The 13,566-nt window shown below is 49.8% G+C and overlaps 1 protein-coding gene across 4 annotated transcripts; it reads right to left on the reverse strand.

The window, feature by feature from the left end:
- Nucleotides 1-197: 197 nt before the first annotated feature.
- LOC122680761 (apolipoprotein L6-like) lies at nucleotides 198-9,263 on the reverse strand. Of its 4 annotated transcripts, XM_043882433.1 has the most exons (6): nucleotides 9,107-9,263; nucleotides 6,889-7,015; nucleotides 4,395-5,220; nucleotides 2,989-3,087; nucleotides 2,447-2,631; nucleotides 198-350 (listed from the first exon to the last, which is right to left on the reverse strand). In XM_043882433.1, exons 2-6 carry the CDS (start codon nucleotides 6,975-6,977, stop codon nucleotides 344-346), a joined length of 1,206 nt encoding a protein of 401 aa, XP_043738368.1. In that variant the 5' UTR covers nucleotides 6,978-7,015; nucleotides 9,107-9,263; the 3' UTR covers nucleotides 198-343. The 4 variants fall into 4 exon arrangements, 2 of the variants coding, with proteins under 2 accessions (XP_043738368.1, XP_043738369.1); XR_006336777.1 differs by lacking the exons at nucleotides 198-350; nucleotides 2,447-2,631 and adding an exon at nucleotides 1,466-2,374 and having other exon boundaries at nucleotides 4,390-5,220; nucleotides 9,107-9,260; XM_043882434.1 differs by lacking the exons at nucleotides 198-350; nucleotides 2,447-2,631 and adding an exon at nucleotides 1,466-2,374 and having other exon boundaries at nucleotides 9,107-9,260.
- Between the last annotated feature and the right edge of the window lie 4,303 nt (nucleotides 9,264-13,566).

The following is a 13,566-nucleotide window of genomic DNA, read 5'->3' on the forward strand; positions in this document are numbered from 1 at the left end:
AAGTAATGGAAGGAACCAAACTTGGGTCCACTCACCTGCAGGCAATAAAGACAATGTACAGACACCAAGGAAAGTTAAGCATGTATTGCAGGGCTCCAAGCAAGGAGTCCAGGAAGCTAGTGCTCAAAGACCCCAACTCCTCCATGGCTTTCAGAGTAAGGTTTTTAAAGACAGGATGAGGGAGGGGGATTGTGGGGTGCATGACCAGCTCGTGGACAGTCTTCTGATTGGCGGGTGGTAAGGTAATCAACTGTCAACATCGTCAACCATCTGGTTCCGACCAGCCTGGGATCCATGTGCTTGCAGGCAGCAAACAGTTAACTTCCTCTCCCTGGTGGGGGTTTCAGTATCTGCAAAACAACTCAGGACTCAGAGCTCAGAGTATTCTCCATAGCCCTGGAGGGAGAACTAAAGGTTCTTGACTTTGTTTAGTGGGCTAGACTGTTATTATTTTATCTTGCTTGACTGATTTCCTGTCTTTCTGCATTTTCTCACTTCTCTAATTTATTCTTTGGAACTCAGGAAAGGCGTAGGAGGCTAAAGTTTTTCTACAGACAAGAGGCAGGCAGAGGACCCTGAGGAGAGGGGTAGGTATCCAAGGGACATCTGGTATCTGATGGCTCCGCTCTCACTGGGTTGTGTAACTGCACCTTCCTCATCTTACAGAGAATGCCTCAGGACTGAGAGGTGTCTCAGAACTCCTGACTGTGATGGAGGGCTGTGTGCCACCTCCGGGGCATCCATGAAGAACCCCACTCGATCCAGAAGGGAGAGGACAGTGGGGGTGGGGGTGGGGGTTGCCCTAAGTAACAGGAGGAGTAGATGGGCTTCTCTTGGCCAAAAGGACAAAGATGTAACCAGTGGGGAGATAAGATGAGGGGAAGGCATCTGTTCACCAGAATTCCAGGTGATGTAGATGAGTGTGTTTCTGGGATGTAGACCCTATAGGGAAGTGTGTGTGGAGCAGGGGTGCTGCCTGCTGAAGGCATTTCAGGGAGGAAGACGGCACAGAAGCTGCTTGGGCTATGAGGAAGGAAGGAAGGGATGCAGAAATGGGCGGGGGGAGAAGAGGAAAGTCTTCTTTCCAGAAGCTTCTGCCCCAGTGGAGGAACCAGAGAACCTCTCCCTTTCCCTGCCTCCCCCCCACCCCTCCATCCTCCCTGCATGCTGACTGGGAGCGCTAGTAAGGATTCAAGCTTATTTCAAGGTGTTTTCTTCCAGATGGATGCTGCATATCTGCACCCAGATGGAGTCCTGGATTTTATTCAGGTGATGGCTTATTTCGTTGCTCAACAAACCAAAACTCAGAAATGCAACCAGGCCAATAAGCCTCAGAGGTGAATCTCCAGTCTCCATTGTCTGGTTCTTTCTTTTCTTTTATTCCAAACTTTCCACAAAACAAACAAAACCCCAAGTTTTGTGAATACAGTATTTTATGCAGGTATTATTATTGATAATATTTATTCAGAACTTGAACAATGCTCATGCACACTTACAGAACAATATTAAAAGGGGGTGAAAGCTATTTACTTATTGTTAGGCTCATGAAAAATTTATAAAAAGGGAATGACAGCAACAAAAGCAGGAACCACAGCCTGGGAGACAACTATTTAAAAACCCTGGATCATAAGAGAGTTCCCATTGCCCATCTTAGAAACCAGCACCAGCACTGATCAATCAGAGTGCGTCCCTAGACTTTGCCCTGCCCTTTTCCACGTGGGAGCCCCCAGCCGGCAGCAGGCACATCTGGGGGTGATGAGGCCACGGTGGCTGAACCTGACAGAAGTCTGTCTGAGAAATGGAAAGACAGATGCCTGATGACATCACTTTAATCCCCTGGGTCCACACACTCACACCTGAAGCTCACTGTTCCCTTAAGGTTTTAAAGTTCATGAGCCAATAAATTCTCTTCTTTTGTATAAGTCTGTTTAAATTGGTTTTGGCCACTTAACAGTAATGACCAATATATATCTAATTAAAAAGTTATAGGTACAGTCAAAAAATAGTTTGTAACAACAACAACAAAAAAAAACAATGTCTATAAAAACACAGGGAAACATGGAATGGTAGAAAATATTCCTAAGTGAAAACAGCAAAATGGAAGGTTATAGCTCTGCAGACAAATGAGGGAATTGAGAATGAAAAAGAAAGAAAACTCAGTGGGTTATAGGAAAAATCTATTTTACAATGCAACCTTGAAGAAGGGTCTCCAGCAGGCAGTAACGCCCAAAGCAAGAAAAGCACAGAAGAGAATTCTCCACCAAAATAACCAGCAGCTGTCAGCCTTGACTGGGGCACTATTTTCTGCCCTTATTACTTTCCTGAATTTTAAAAAGTTGTGCTGAATGTCCATGCACGACTTCTAAAATAGCAGCTGAAACACAGAAAAGAAAAAAAAAAAAAAAGATGTAAGATGGGTGAACTGGGAATTGAGAAGAGTCCTTACAGGTTCTGAGGTCCTGAGGAGCTCCAAGCGCTTGTGCCTGGTGAGGAGGACAGAGGGGCCCCTTCCTCATGCAAATCTGGTTGAGCAGGTTCCAGTGACATCCTTTTTTGTGCAAACCTCCAGGAACTTCTCTGGCAATTACTGCCCAGGTGGAGGAGGGGAAGGACAGAGAAGGGCAACCCGACCTGAGTTGATACACAAGAGAGAACACAACATACCCTCCATCCCAGGAGCCCTTGTGTCTGATGTCAGCACTTAACATAGAGCCTGGCGTCAACAGTGCAAGAGAGTAAGTGTGAGGGGAGGAGACGCTGGAGTCCAGGGAGTGAGTTACATGCGGGAAGGAAGAGGGGGGACCAACTGACTCCCACTAGCAGGCAGTGTGACACTCACCAGCTGCCAGAGACCTGGGGACCCTCGTGGGCCTGCCAGCTGGTAAGTCTCCAGGCATTTCTTCTGCCAACCCTGCCCACCCCCTCCCTGGTTCCCTTTGATTCCACTCAGAGACCCCGAGTTCAATTGCCTTCATCTTCCCCTGTCACCTGGGATCCGGCTTCCCCACGCCTGACTGGTGGCAGAGGCACGGTCCCCATGGTTCCCTCTGAAGAGGAGCTCATAGGCTTTTTTTCTTGCAAGAGGTTCTGAAAAAAAAACAAACAAACAAACACAAAAACACCAGAGTGAAGCCACCAGGGCAGCTCAGCCTGGAGATCCAGGCCCCGGCTCCTAGGTCAGGCTCCCTGGCTGTCATTCTGACTCTCCTTCCACGTTGCTGCAAGCATTTGGCAAGTTATATAAGCTTCTTATGAACACCGCAGTCTGGGAGGTTGAACAGCAGAAATGTATGTCCTCATAGTTGTGGAGGCTGCAAGCCCTGTATTCAGGTGCTGGTCGGTTGGGTTCCTGGTGAGGGGACTCCTCCTGGCTTGTAGACATGGCCTTTCTTCACATGGCCTATCCTCTGTGCCGGTGTAGGCAGAGAAAGAGAGAGCCCCCTGGGTTCCCTCCTCCTCTTATAAGGACACCAGTCCCCGAGGATTACAGCCCCAGTCCTACAACCTCATTCAACCCCAGTCACCCTTCCTCAAAGACCCCAGCGACAAAAAGTCACCTTTGGGCTTAGCACTTCTATGTATAAAGCTTGCTGCTGCTGCTGCTGCTGCTAAGTCGCTTCAGTCGTGTCCGACTCTGTGCGACCCCATAGACAGAAGCCCACCAGGCTCCTCTGTCCCTGGGATTCTCCAGGAAAGAACACTGGAGTGGGTTGCCATTTCCTTCTCCAATGCATGAAAGTGAAAAGTGAAAGCGAAGTCGCTCAGTCGTGTCCGACTCTTCGCGACCCCATAGACCGCAGCCTACCAGGCTCCTCCGTCCATGGGATTTTCCAGGCAAGAGTACTGGAGTGGGCTGCCATTGCCTTCTCCGATGTATAAAGGTTAGGGGGATACATTTCAATCCCTAACGCTCCCCAGGATTCAGTGTCCTCTTCTGTACCGCTGGCAAGATCCTCTTCCCTGTACATGGACGTCAAGAAGCACTGATGGATGTTACGTAGCAACTTGGATGGGAGCAGAATTTGGGGGAGAACGGGTACATGTGTATGTATGGCTGAGGCCCTTTGCTGTCCACCTGAATCTATTACATAATTAATCAACTATACTCCAATACAAAATAAAAAGTTGTTTTTCTAAACAAAGTACAAGTTAAAAAACAAAAAGAAGCATTGATGGGAAAACAGAAGGCATGACAGGTCTGTCCAGAACACTATCAAGATGTACTTGATACCGTTTGGACCTCCAGGGCCACCAGACACCCCACATCCTTGGGAATAGGCAGGCAAACTACACACACTGGCTTCCTCATCACCCTTACCATAGACCCCAGTGCCCATAAGCCCAGTTAAAGCTTTCCCCCCGCTCTGCGCCACCCATGAGGGACCACACCTCACCGTCTGCTGCAGGATCTCGTAGCGCTGGGTGAGTTGTGTCAGCTGCCTTTCCAGCTCCCGAGCCCGGGCCCTTAGCTCTGCTGCAAGCTCTGTTCTGGCTCCCTCCTTCAGCTGCTTCCAGTCCTTAAGGAGGGAGGCCAAGTCCACGCTGAGGGAAAAGCCAGCCATCGCACTGCCCAGCAAGCGAGCCTTGGTTTTCATCACCAGCGTGGTACCTTCAAAGGCCCTTTGCACCTGCCTGCTCCTTTGGGCTGAGACCTGGCCAGTGGTCAGGAGGCGCTTGGCAGCAGTGGCCAGGCGTGGGTGAGACTTGGTGATCTGAAAGGCACGGATGCTCTTCTGAACACCCTCGATGGCGTTTCTACAATTCTGAATCACCTTTCCAGCGGCCATGATGTAGTCTACCCCAGCTTGCCTGGCCTTTTGGCCACTGGAGGGCATTAGGCTACCCACCTGAGCTTGGGCTTCTTGACTGTGAAAACGTTCCAAAACGTTGGTCAAGATACTGATGACCTCCCCTGCTGTCCCCAAAACTCTACCTGCAGCGGAGAGCACCAGGCTTCCCCCTGCTGTCGCCGGAGCAAGGACTAAGCCCAGTATGCTCATGGCTCCGGAGACCACGGTGATGGAACTGGCCACCACACTGGTCTTGGTGAGTGTTTTGTTTGTTGTGTCAATTCGGTCTGCAAGGGCCTGGAGCTTCCAGATGTCCACTTCCAGCTCCCCTTTCAGGTTGGGAAACTCTTCCAAAAATATTCTTTCTTCAGCTGACAGGTCACTATCTTGCGGCTTCACATCGTCACCCGGAAGAATGTCATCCGCATCCCTGTGGATGAGTGAAATAAATATTTCCAGTCCCCCAGATGGGAAAGCCAAATTCTTAGCCAAGCCCACGTGGTTTCTGGATCTTCTTGCCAGTCCAGACTACATTCTCCTTGCATCTTCCTAGCATCTCTGTTACCTCTAACCCAACCATTAATAAGAAAAGTCCCAGAGCATCATTAGGAGCTGCTAATTTGCTTCAGAGAAGAAATATGTAAGAGGGGCATCTGGAGGGAAATGAGAGAAATGGAGCCTTGGCCAAAGAGATGGAGGAAACGGATTAGCATCAGGGGACTTTTTCAACCTTGCTCAAAGAGGCTAAGAAGATATAACTGAGGTGGGGCAATGGGAGATGCTAAGATCCTAGTCAAGATCAGGAACCTGGGACTAACTGGGGACAGGGAAAGCTCTGAGGAACGTAGGAGGAAGAGGAGACCAGGTGCTGGGCGGGAGGTTGGGAGCCCTTTGCACGGAGGTGAGTCGGCGGGAAGAGGCACCATGCTGTAGAGTTCATCCTTCACTTTGATGACCTGGAACTCGGTTACTCTGCTGTACCTTTGTTTCTCTCAGGAGTCGCACCCTGAGGGGCTGAGATAAATGATCGCTGATGTTCTGAGTGTTCTCCTTGGCACTTGACTGGCTTTCCTCGCTCTCTTAAGCAGATTGATTCTTCGTGGAAGAAGTCAGGGACGAGAGGACCCCTTCCCCTCCCCCATCCTCTCCGTGTCCTTAGGCAGTACTGAGGGATCTTTGCCGGGATCTTCATGTGGCCTTCATGGGAGAGCAGTCTGGGGGTGAGGAAGAAAGCCGCTCCCCCGGGTGCTCTCCTCAAGCTCAGCGCCCTGGGTGCAACTCCTTCAGGGCGAGCTGAGAAGGCCAGGTGAGGACAGGGATTCCCTGGCCCACAGGAGGATATCAGAGCTGGAAGGAGCCCTGGGGAAGATCTAAGCTTCCTCCTTTACTTTTCTGTGGTGGAAGCAGAAGCCCAGATGGGGCGTGAAATTGTTAGTCACTAAATTGTGTCCAACTCTTTGGGATCCTGTGGACTGCAGCCCACCAGGCTCCTCTGTCCATGAGATTCTCCAGGCAAGAATACTGGAGTGGATTGCCATGGACGGAGGAGCCTGGTGGGCTACAGTCTATAAGGTCGCAGAGTCGGACATGACTGAATGACTGAGTATGCCTGCATCCTATGTTAGGCAGCAATGCCTCCTGACACAGAGAGAACTACAATCTAATTCTGTTACACATGTGTAGCTCACCTAATTCCCTCAGGAGACATTGGCTGATGGCCTGTGCGAGGCTGGCGTTGCTATGTCTGCTGGTGAACACACGCTGGAGCTTAAATTCATGAATGAGGCAATGTTAAAGGGCTTTTTTGGTGATACATTAACCTCACAGAGGTGAGGTCCAAGGGGGCAATTTCTGCCCTTGGAGTCCCGTTGCCCAGGGTCAGGTACCTAACAAGAACTTGACTTGTGCTCCAAAGTAGTGTAAACCATGGAATATTTTTCTTCCAGGGACATAGCTTCGTATACATAATGGAGACCAGGGAGAAGGCAGGCCTCATTTACAACTGTTCTCCTGGGACACGTTTGTCACATGTCGTGAGAATGCCTAAGCACTTCTGCAGACGTTGCCCTTTCCCCAGGGACACAGGGCTCTGGATTACCTTTGCAAACCGACACCAGTCTTGCAGGCTTTCCCTGCCTGCCCGCCCAGCAGGTTCTGTGGCATCAAATCCATGCTCCTTTTGTCCATGGGAAAAGGAGAGCTGTCACCACGACTCAAAGGATCTCCTGGGTGGAGACACAGAAAACAAGCTTACTGCAGGGTCCATGAAATCACGTGAAATCCAAGTGTGGGGACTTCCCTGGCAGTCCAGGGGTTAAGGTTCCGTCCACACTTCCCATGCACGGGACACAGGTTCAATCCCTGGTCGGGGAACTAAGATCCCACCTGCTATGCGGTGTGGACAAAAAGAGTTTTAAAACTTCAAAAAAGAAACTCAAGTGTGGAGGGATTTTAGATGATGTGAAATCCGAATAGTAAGAAGACATAAAGGACTAAATATTTGAAAACTGTTGTTTTTACATTAGATGTTGAGGAGAGTTTATATAGAATAAGTCCTCAGCTTGATAAAGTTTGACGTCACACATCCGAGTCATCACCGCCCAGATCGAGATAAAGGACAGAAGGTTTCCTTAACGCCAACCCAGTCAACATGCACCCCACCACACAGGTGATCACTGTTCTGATTTCTATGACCTTTAATTTGTCTGCCTGGTCTTGAATTTCACGTCAATGGCATCAGTTGTTTGGTTTCTTTCGCTCAATACAATGTCTGTGAAATTCTTTCATGTTGTCATGGTTTTAAAAACATTCAGTAACTTCAAAAAATGAGAGGGCTTCCCTGATGGCTGAGTGGTAAAGAACCTGCCCGCCAATGCGGTAAATACTAGTTCAATCCCTGATCGGGGAAGATCCCACCTGCTAGGGAGCAACTAAGGCCATGCATGCACCACAGCTACTGAGCTTGTGCTCTAGAGCCTGCTAACTGCAACTACTGAAGCCCACATGCCCTAGAGTCTGTGCTCCGCAACAAGAGAAGTCACTGCAGTGAGAAGCCCCCATTAGCCGCAGCTAGAGATAAGCTCTGGCAGCAACGAAGATCCAGCACAGCCCAAAATAAATAATGATAGAGATACACCACAAAGCAAATGTCAAGCACTTGGTAAGTGGAGGAGCCCCACGTGATTCCAGTCAGGCCTCGAGCCGTGGATCTCCATCAGGGATGAGCTTTCTCCCCGGGGGGTAGGTGATGCTCATAGACATTCAGCGGTGGGCGTCAGGGGACACTGCTCCTGGTGCCTAGTGGGTGGAGGCTGGAGATGCTGCTAAACGCCCTACGGCGCACAGGATGGCCCCCATGGCAAAGAGTGGTCCAGTCCAAACTGTCAGTGGTGCTGAGGCTGAGAAACCCTGCAGGAGCCCCAGGCCTTACCAGCAGCTCCTGAAAGCTCCCCATTTTCCCTTTTAGCCCCACTGGATGAAGAGCTAGAGTGACAGTAGGGAGCCCTTGGTCCTACCGGGTCCCATCCTCTCACTACTGACCTTCTCTCGGGGGATGTCAGAGGATGTTGTTTTGAGAGGGATGGAAATGATGGGCGAGGATTAGAGAAGTTATCTTCATATGAGAGCTGATATGTATGAGACTTTGTTGTTTGGGGAGCCTTCAGCTCTGCTGTATCCTGTCCCTTCCCCTCAAACCAACTCCCTCATATATACCATTGATGTCAGAGAAGTTGGATACTCTGGAACACAGCTTTGAGATAATCCCCTTAATCTTTATCACCAGCCCCTGCCCCTCAAACTCCCTAAATAAGCATACAACCCAAGAAACACTGCAGGTGGCAATTTTGAGACAATTCAGCTGGCATCCTTTCCTATAAAGATGATACCCCTAAACCACTCTTGTAGAGAACAGCTAGGGAAATGCCTTGGCCCATGATATCTCATATGATCTAGGGTCCAGGCCCCCTCTCTCTCTCTGTCTAGGATCCAGGGGTCCCCAGCCAATGGAGGGGAAGATGCAGCTTGGTTGGTCTAATCACATGCTTAATCAAGTTTTTATTTAAACTTCAAATGACCTCTGAGGAAAAGATTTCTATCTCAATTTACCAAGTAAAGAAACTGAACTTCAGACCCAAGCTCACGCTAGGAGCTGGCCGGATGGGGATTTGAATGGGATGGGGGCTCCTGACAGTGACTCTTTTTCCCAAACCAACTGCTGGGGCAACCTCTTGGGCCCATCGTCCTTTAGAAGTGAGGCCCCAGAGTAGCCCTCCTCCTGGGTCTCCTGGCCCACCTGCTCTCAATGAAGCACTCACCGTGGCCTCAGGTCCCAAGGGCCTTCCTTCTTCTCCCCTCCAGGGGCCTCAAATCCAACGGGGGGCTGTGAGCGTCTAGGCTGCAGGAGGACAAACACACAGTGCAGAGTCTCCAGCTGGTTTTGCTCATCATGGAAAGACCCGAGGCTCTGATTGCAAAACTGGATTCAAGTTCAGTGAGGCAGGCGCAGAAGTGTCAATGCCAAAGCAGCTCTTGGGTGGGGGGGGTGAGGGTGGGGGGGGAAACCCCCCCGCAGCTTATTGAGCAATGGCTTGCACTTTTACTTTCCTTTCTGCTTCTTTCTCTAACAGATGTGTAATGAAGGAGCTAGCTGAATCTGAGTCAGGTCTGGTCTCACCTCTCCTGGTCCCAGCTGTTCCAAGAGCAGGGTGAGGGTGCTTACGTCCTGCAAGGACTCTGAAGTCAAGCAGACCATCTGGAGCTGTGTGAGCCGCTTTCTCAACTGCCCTTGGCCTTGATTCCCCGTCTGTGAAATGGGTATTTAGTAAAACAGCCCTTGTGGCAGAGAGCCACCGTGAGGAGCCCAGGAGCAAATGAGGCGACGCCCAGCGTGGAACCAACCCCTAACAGATGCATTCATGGTCCTGCCATGAGAGCCCTCATCTGCTCTCCGAGGAGGGGGTTGACCTCAAAGTCGAAGACCTCTCTTCTGTGACTGTGAAACGCAAAGCTCTGGAAAACGGAAATGTTTTTTCATAATTCATGTGGTGGTAAAACCTGACCTGAGCTGGAAAAAATTTATAGTTTTGATGTATCCACCTTCTCTTTAAATATTCAGCTTCCCTGCGGAAATATACCTAGTGTTTGAACAAGGCGGGTGTTTGGGAGCTGATCTCAGGGTATACACACACACACACACACACACACACACATATATAAAGCAGTATTTATTTATTGTTTTTGTCTGTGCTGAGTCTCCATTGCTGTGTGGGCTTTTCTCTAGTTTGGCGAGTGGGGGCTCCTCTCTAGCTGGGGTACATGAGTGGCTCATTGCAGTGGCTTCTCTTGTTGAGGAACACAGGCTCCAGGCACATGGGCTTCAGTAGTTGCAGCTCCCAGGTTCTAGAGCACCAGCTCTGTAGTTGTGGCTCATGGGCTTAGCTGCCACACAGCATGTGGGATCCTCCCACCAGGGATTGAACCCTGGGTCCCTGCATGGTTCTTTACCACTGAGCCACCAGGGAAGCCCCGGTCTCAGTTTATAATAACTCATGTTGTGTTTGGACTGCCCCTGGGGTCCTCATGCTTACAAAATGCCCTTCAGCAATAACCATCAAAAAACTAAAAAATAAATAAAGGTTTAAGACTTATGTGTTAGTAGCTCAGTTGTGTCCAACTCTTCGCAATCCCATGGACTGTAAAATTACATAAAATTAAAAAATTTAATTAATTAATTAAATAAAGGTTTATTACTTACAAGACCTGGGGTAGGGTGTTGGTTAAGAGGGGAATGGAGAAAAGAGCAGAAGAGCCTGGGGTTCTGCTTTTACTGGGGTCAGAGATGGGGGCCCTGAGTCTTCAAGGGCTCCCTGTTTATTGGTAAATTTAAACATAAGAGGGGAAATTGAAGGCACAGGAGCAAGTGACCCAAATGGTCAGGGATTCAAATCAACCAAGAGCTCTAAAACCAAGGGCCTCCGTGGGGAAGGCAGCTGGCTTTTTAATTGAGTGCTGGGGCTACCAAAGTGTTTATTCAATATCACCATCTTCGAAGCGGATGCCTCAGCAATCAAAGATTAAGTCAGGCTCTTGCATTACAAACAACAAAACCCCAGGTTTAGGGTTTACTCTACAAGAGGGCTTCAGGGGTGTTACATAATGTATAATATCTGCACCTTTCCAAAATCCCCCAAATTGGAAACTGAAACGCTCTGACCCCTTTGATTTGAGACATGGGACTGTGGTCCTGATGCTCCCTCCCATTTTACAAATGGGGAAACTGAGACCTCAGGAGGGTGGGGTGGCTTGCCCCATGGTTATATAGCTAAGAAATGACAACCCCAGTTCTAGGCCCTGTGTCTGTGGGAACAGCCTTTTGGGTAGTCATGGGCTGAGATTTGTGTCTGTGTGTGTGTGTGTGTGGTCACACACAAGCTGGAACCTAGGGCTGTGTGGTTTGTTCACGTTTATATGTCCAGGGGTCCCAGGCCCTCTCCCCAGCACCCCCGAGGCCACACTGGGGGCTTTGCTTTGCGGGCTTAGTCTGCAGGGTGGGGACTGACTGCTTTTCCTGGGCCCGTGAGCAGAAATGAGAGGCTGGAGGGCCCTGAGCTGGGACCCGTGGGGACTTTTGTAGCCCTGGAGTCCTGGCCTCCCACACCTGAGGAGGCTCTGACCTGAAGCTGTCCTGGGGGTGGAATTGACCAATCCTGGGCCACCAGGCCATCCGAGCCTCTCTGCTGTTTCCCCCGGCAGCACACCAGGTGTGGCTTATCCTCAGTCCTGCGAGCCTCAGGGACTGGCCGGCCATTGGATTGGGGGCAGCGGGGTGTGTTTGCTCCAATGACTTTTATGAAACCATAGCCCCAAGAGATGCTGGGTGAGCCAGTTACCTGTCACCTGCAGGAAACCTGCTTCTCTGGTGAGACAGAAAGCACACCCTATAACCCAGATGAGCATGAATCAGTTCATTTCCTTAAACTCACCTAACCACCTCCAACTTGCTGAAAAGAAAAAAACTGGCCTCAAGTTACCTCCGTCTCTTGCATATGAAACACACTCTTTTCGGCAACATTTTCTTGACAACCATGGGGTTTGCAGCAGAGAAAGAGTTACTCACAAGGCAGCCAAGTGAGGAGACAGGAGAATGAATCTCAGATGTGCCTGCCTGAAGACAATGGGCTTGAGATATTTATGGGATGAATAAGCAGGGAGATGGGAGGTAGACGAAAAGGTGAGGTGATCAGGGTTCTGTGCATGTGTATCTGAGTCACATCCTTCTCTGGGGGGTGTGTGTTCAAAAGTGGAAGCTCTTAGGGTGATCTGAGGGTGTAGTTTGATGTCAAAATGTTGTTCTTTGGACACCTGAGCAGGTCCAGTTTTAGGGTAGGTGGTCCCTATACTCTTAGCCAGCTTGAAACTGACCAGAGTCAATCGCAAGTTCTTGGAAAACAACTTAAGCCGATCTGCCTATTACTACAACGACCCATATGCAGACTTATCTGCATAGGGGGGTTAAGAAGTCAGAAAATAATTAAGGCGAGCCTGGTCAGGGAAGGCGGGTTACAAGCGGGGGAGTTTTTAACAAGCTGTTCTTACCTGCTGTTCTGCAAATGCAAGCTCAGGAATTTCTTAGTCACCAGTTTCTATTAACTCTAAGGGGCACAGTTTCAATATGGGCTTTTTAACCCTATTGGGTGAGGTTTCAGAGTAAGTCATTTGTGGGTGAGTATTCAGGCAAATTCAGGCCCCAATTTCCTATCGGGGCATTAAAAAAAAAACTGAGTAAATGTAAGGATCACATTGGCTTCATTCATCGATTCATAAATTGGACAGTGCCCCACTTAGCAAATAGAAGCTGAGCTGAACTGTAGAAAAGGAAAGGTTTCTCAAGGTGGAAAGAGATAGAAAAAGGAAATTATTAGCAGAGAATGCATTGTTTCAGGCAAAGGGCACCTCTTGAAGGGAACGGAATCACCCAACCAGGCTGACTGATTACAGGTGCCATTCCTGGGGGGTTGATGCTGCAGTTAGGGTAAGTACTAAGTCTTGCTTTGCCATTGTGGGTTTAACCTGAGTGACTCCATTTGGAGGCTACTGTTTCCTTTAAAAAAAAAATTTATTTATTTACTTATTTTTGGCTGTGTTGGGTCTTCACTGTTTTGCTAGCTTTTCTCTAGTTGCAGCAAGAGGGGGCTACTCTCTAGGTGTGGTATGTGGGCTTCTCACTGGGTGGCTTCTCTTGTTGCGGAGCACAGACTCTAGGGTGCAGGGGCTCAGTATTTGTGGCCCCCAGACTCTAGAACAAGTTGGTGATGGACAGGGAAGCCTCCCGTGCTGCAGCCCATGGGGTCGCAAAGGGTCAGACATGACTGAGCGTCTGGACTGAACCGACTCTAGAACACAGGCTCAATAGTTGCGGTGCATGGACTTAGTTACTCCGGGGCATGTGGGATCCTCCTGGATCAGGGATTGCACCTGTGTCTCCTGCATTGGCAGGCAATTCTTTACCACTGAGCCTCCAGGGAAGCCCTGCTGTTTCCTTTTAACAGGGGCTTTTCCCTTCCTGCAGTTTGCTATGCCCTGGGGTGACATCTGGCTGGGGGTGCCTGTGTGGCCCTCTGGGGTCTGGCTGGCTTGCATAGAGGCCCCCTTTGCCCCACCCTCCAGCTGGGTGCCTGCTGCCTCCTGCTGGTGAAACACCCCCTGGCGTCTCTCTGCCAGCTCCCTGGTGCCAGCCTGGCTCTGAGGAGCTGTAAGCTTCTTGGCCTTTGCACCC

This window comes from Cervus elaphus, chromosome 22 (assembly GCF_910594005.1).
Source record: "Cervus elaphus chromosome 22, mCerEla1.1, whole genome shotgun sequence".
NCBI lineage: Eukaryota > Metazoa > Chordata > Mammalia > Artiodactyla > Cervidae > Cervus > Cervus elaphus.

Coding starts and splice junctions, on each gene's coding strand:
- LOC122680761 (XM_043882433.1), bottom strand. CDS start 6,977: ATGGACAAAAGGAGCATGGATTTGATGCCACAGAACCTGCTGGGCGGG. Junction 5,221..6,888: donor ACTGGTGTCGGTTTGCAAAG/GTAATCCAGAGC, acceptor ACTCATCCACAG/GGATGCGGATGACATTCTTC. Junction 3,088..4,394: donor ACGAGATCCTGCAGCAGACG/GTGAGGTGTGGT, acceptor TTTTTTTTTCAG/AACCTCTTGCAAGAAAAAAA.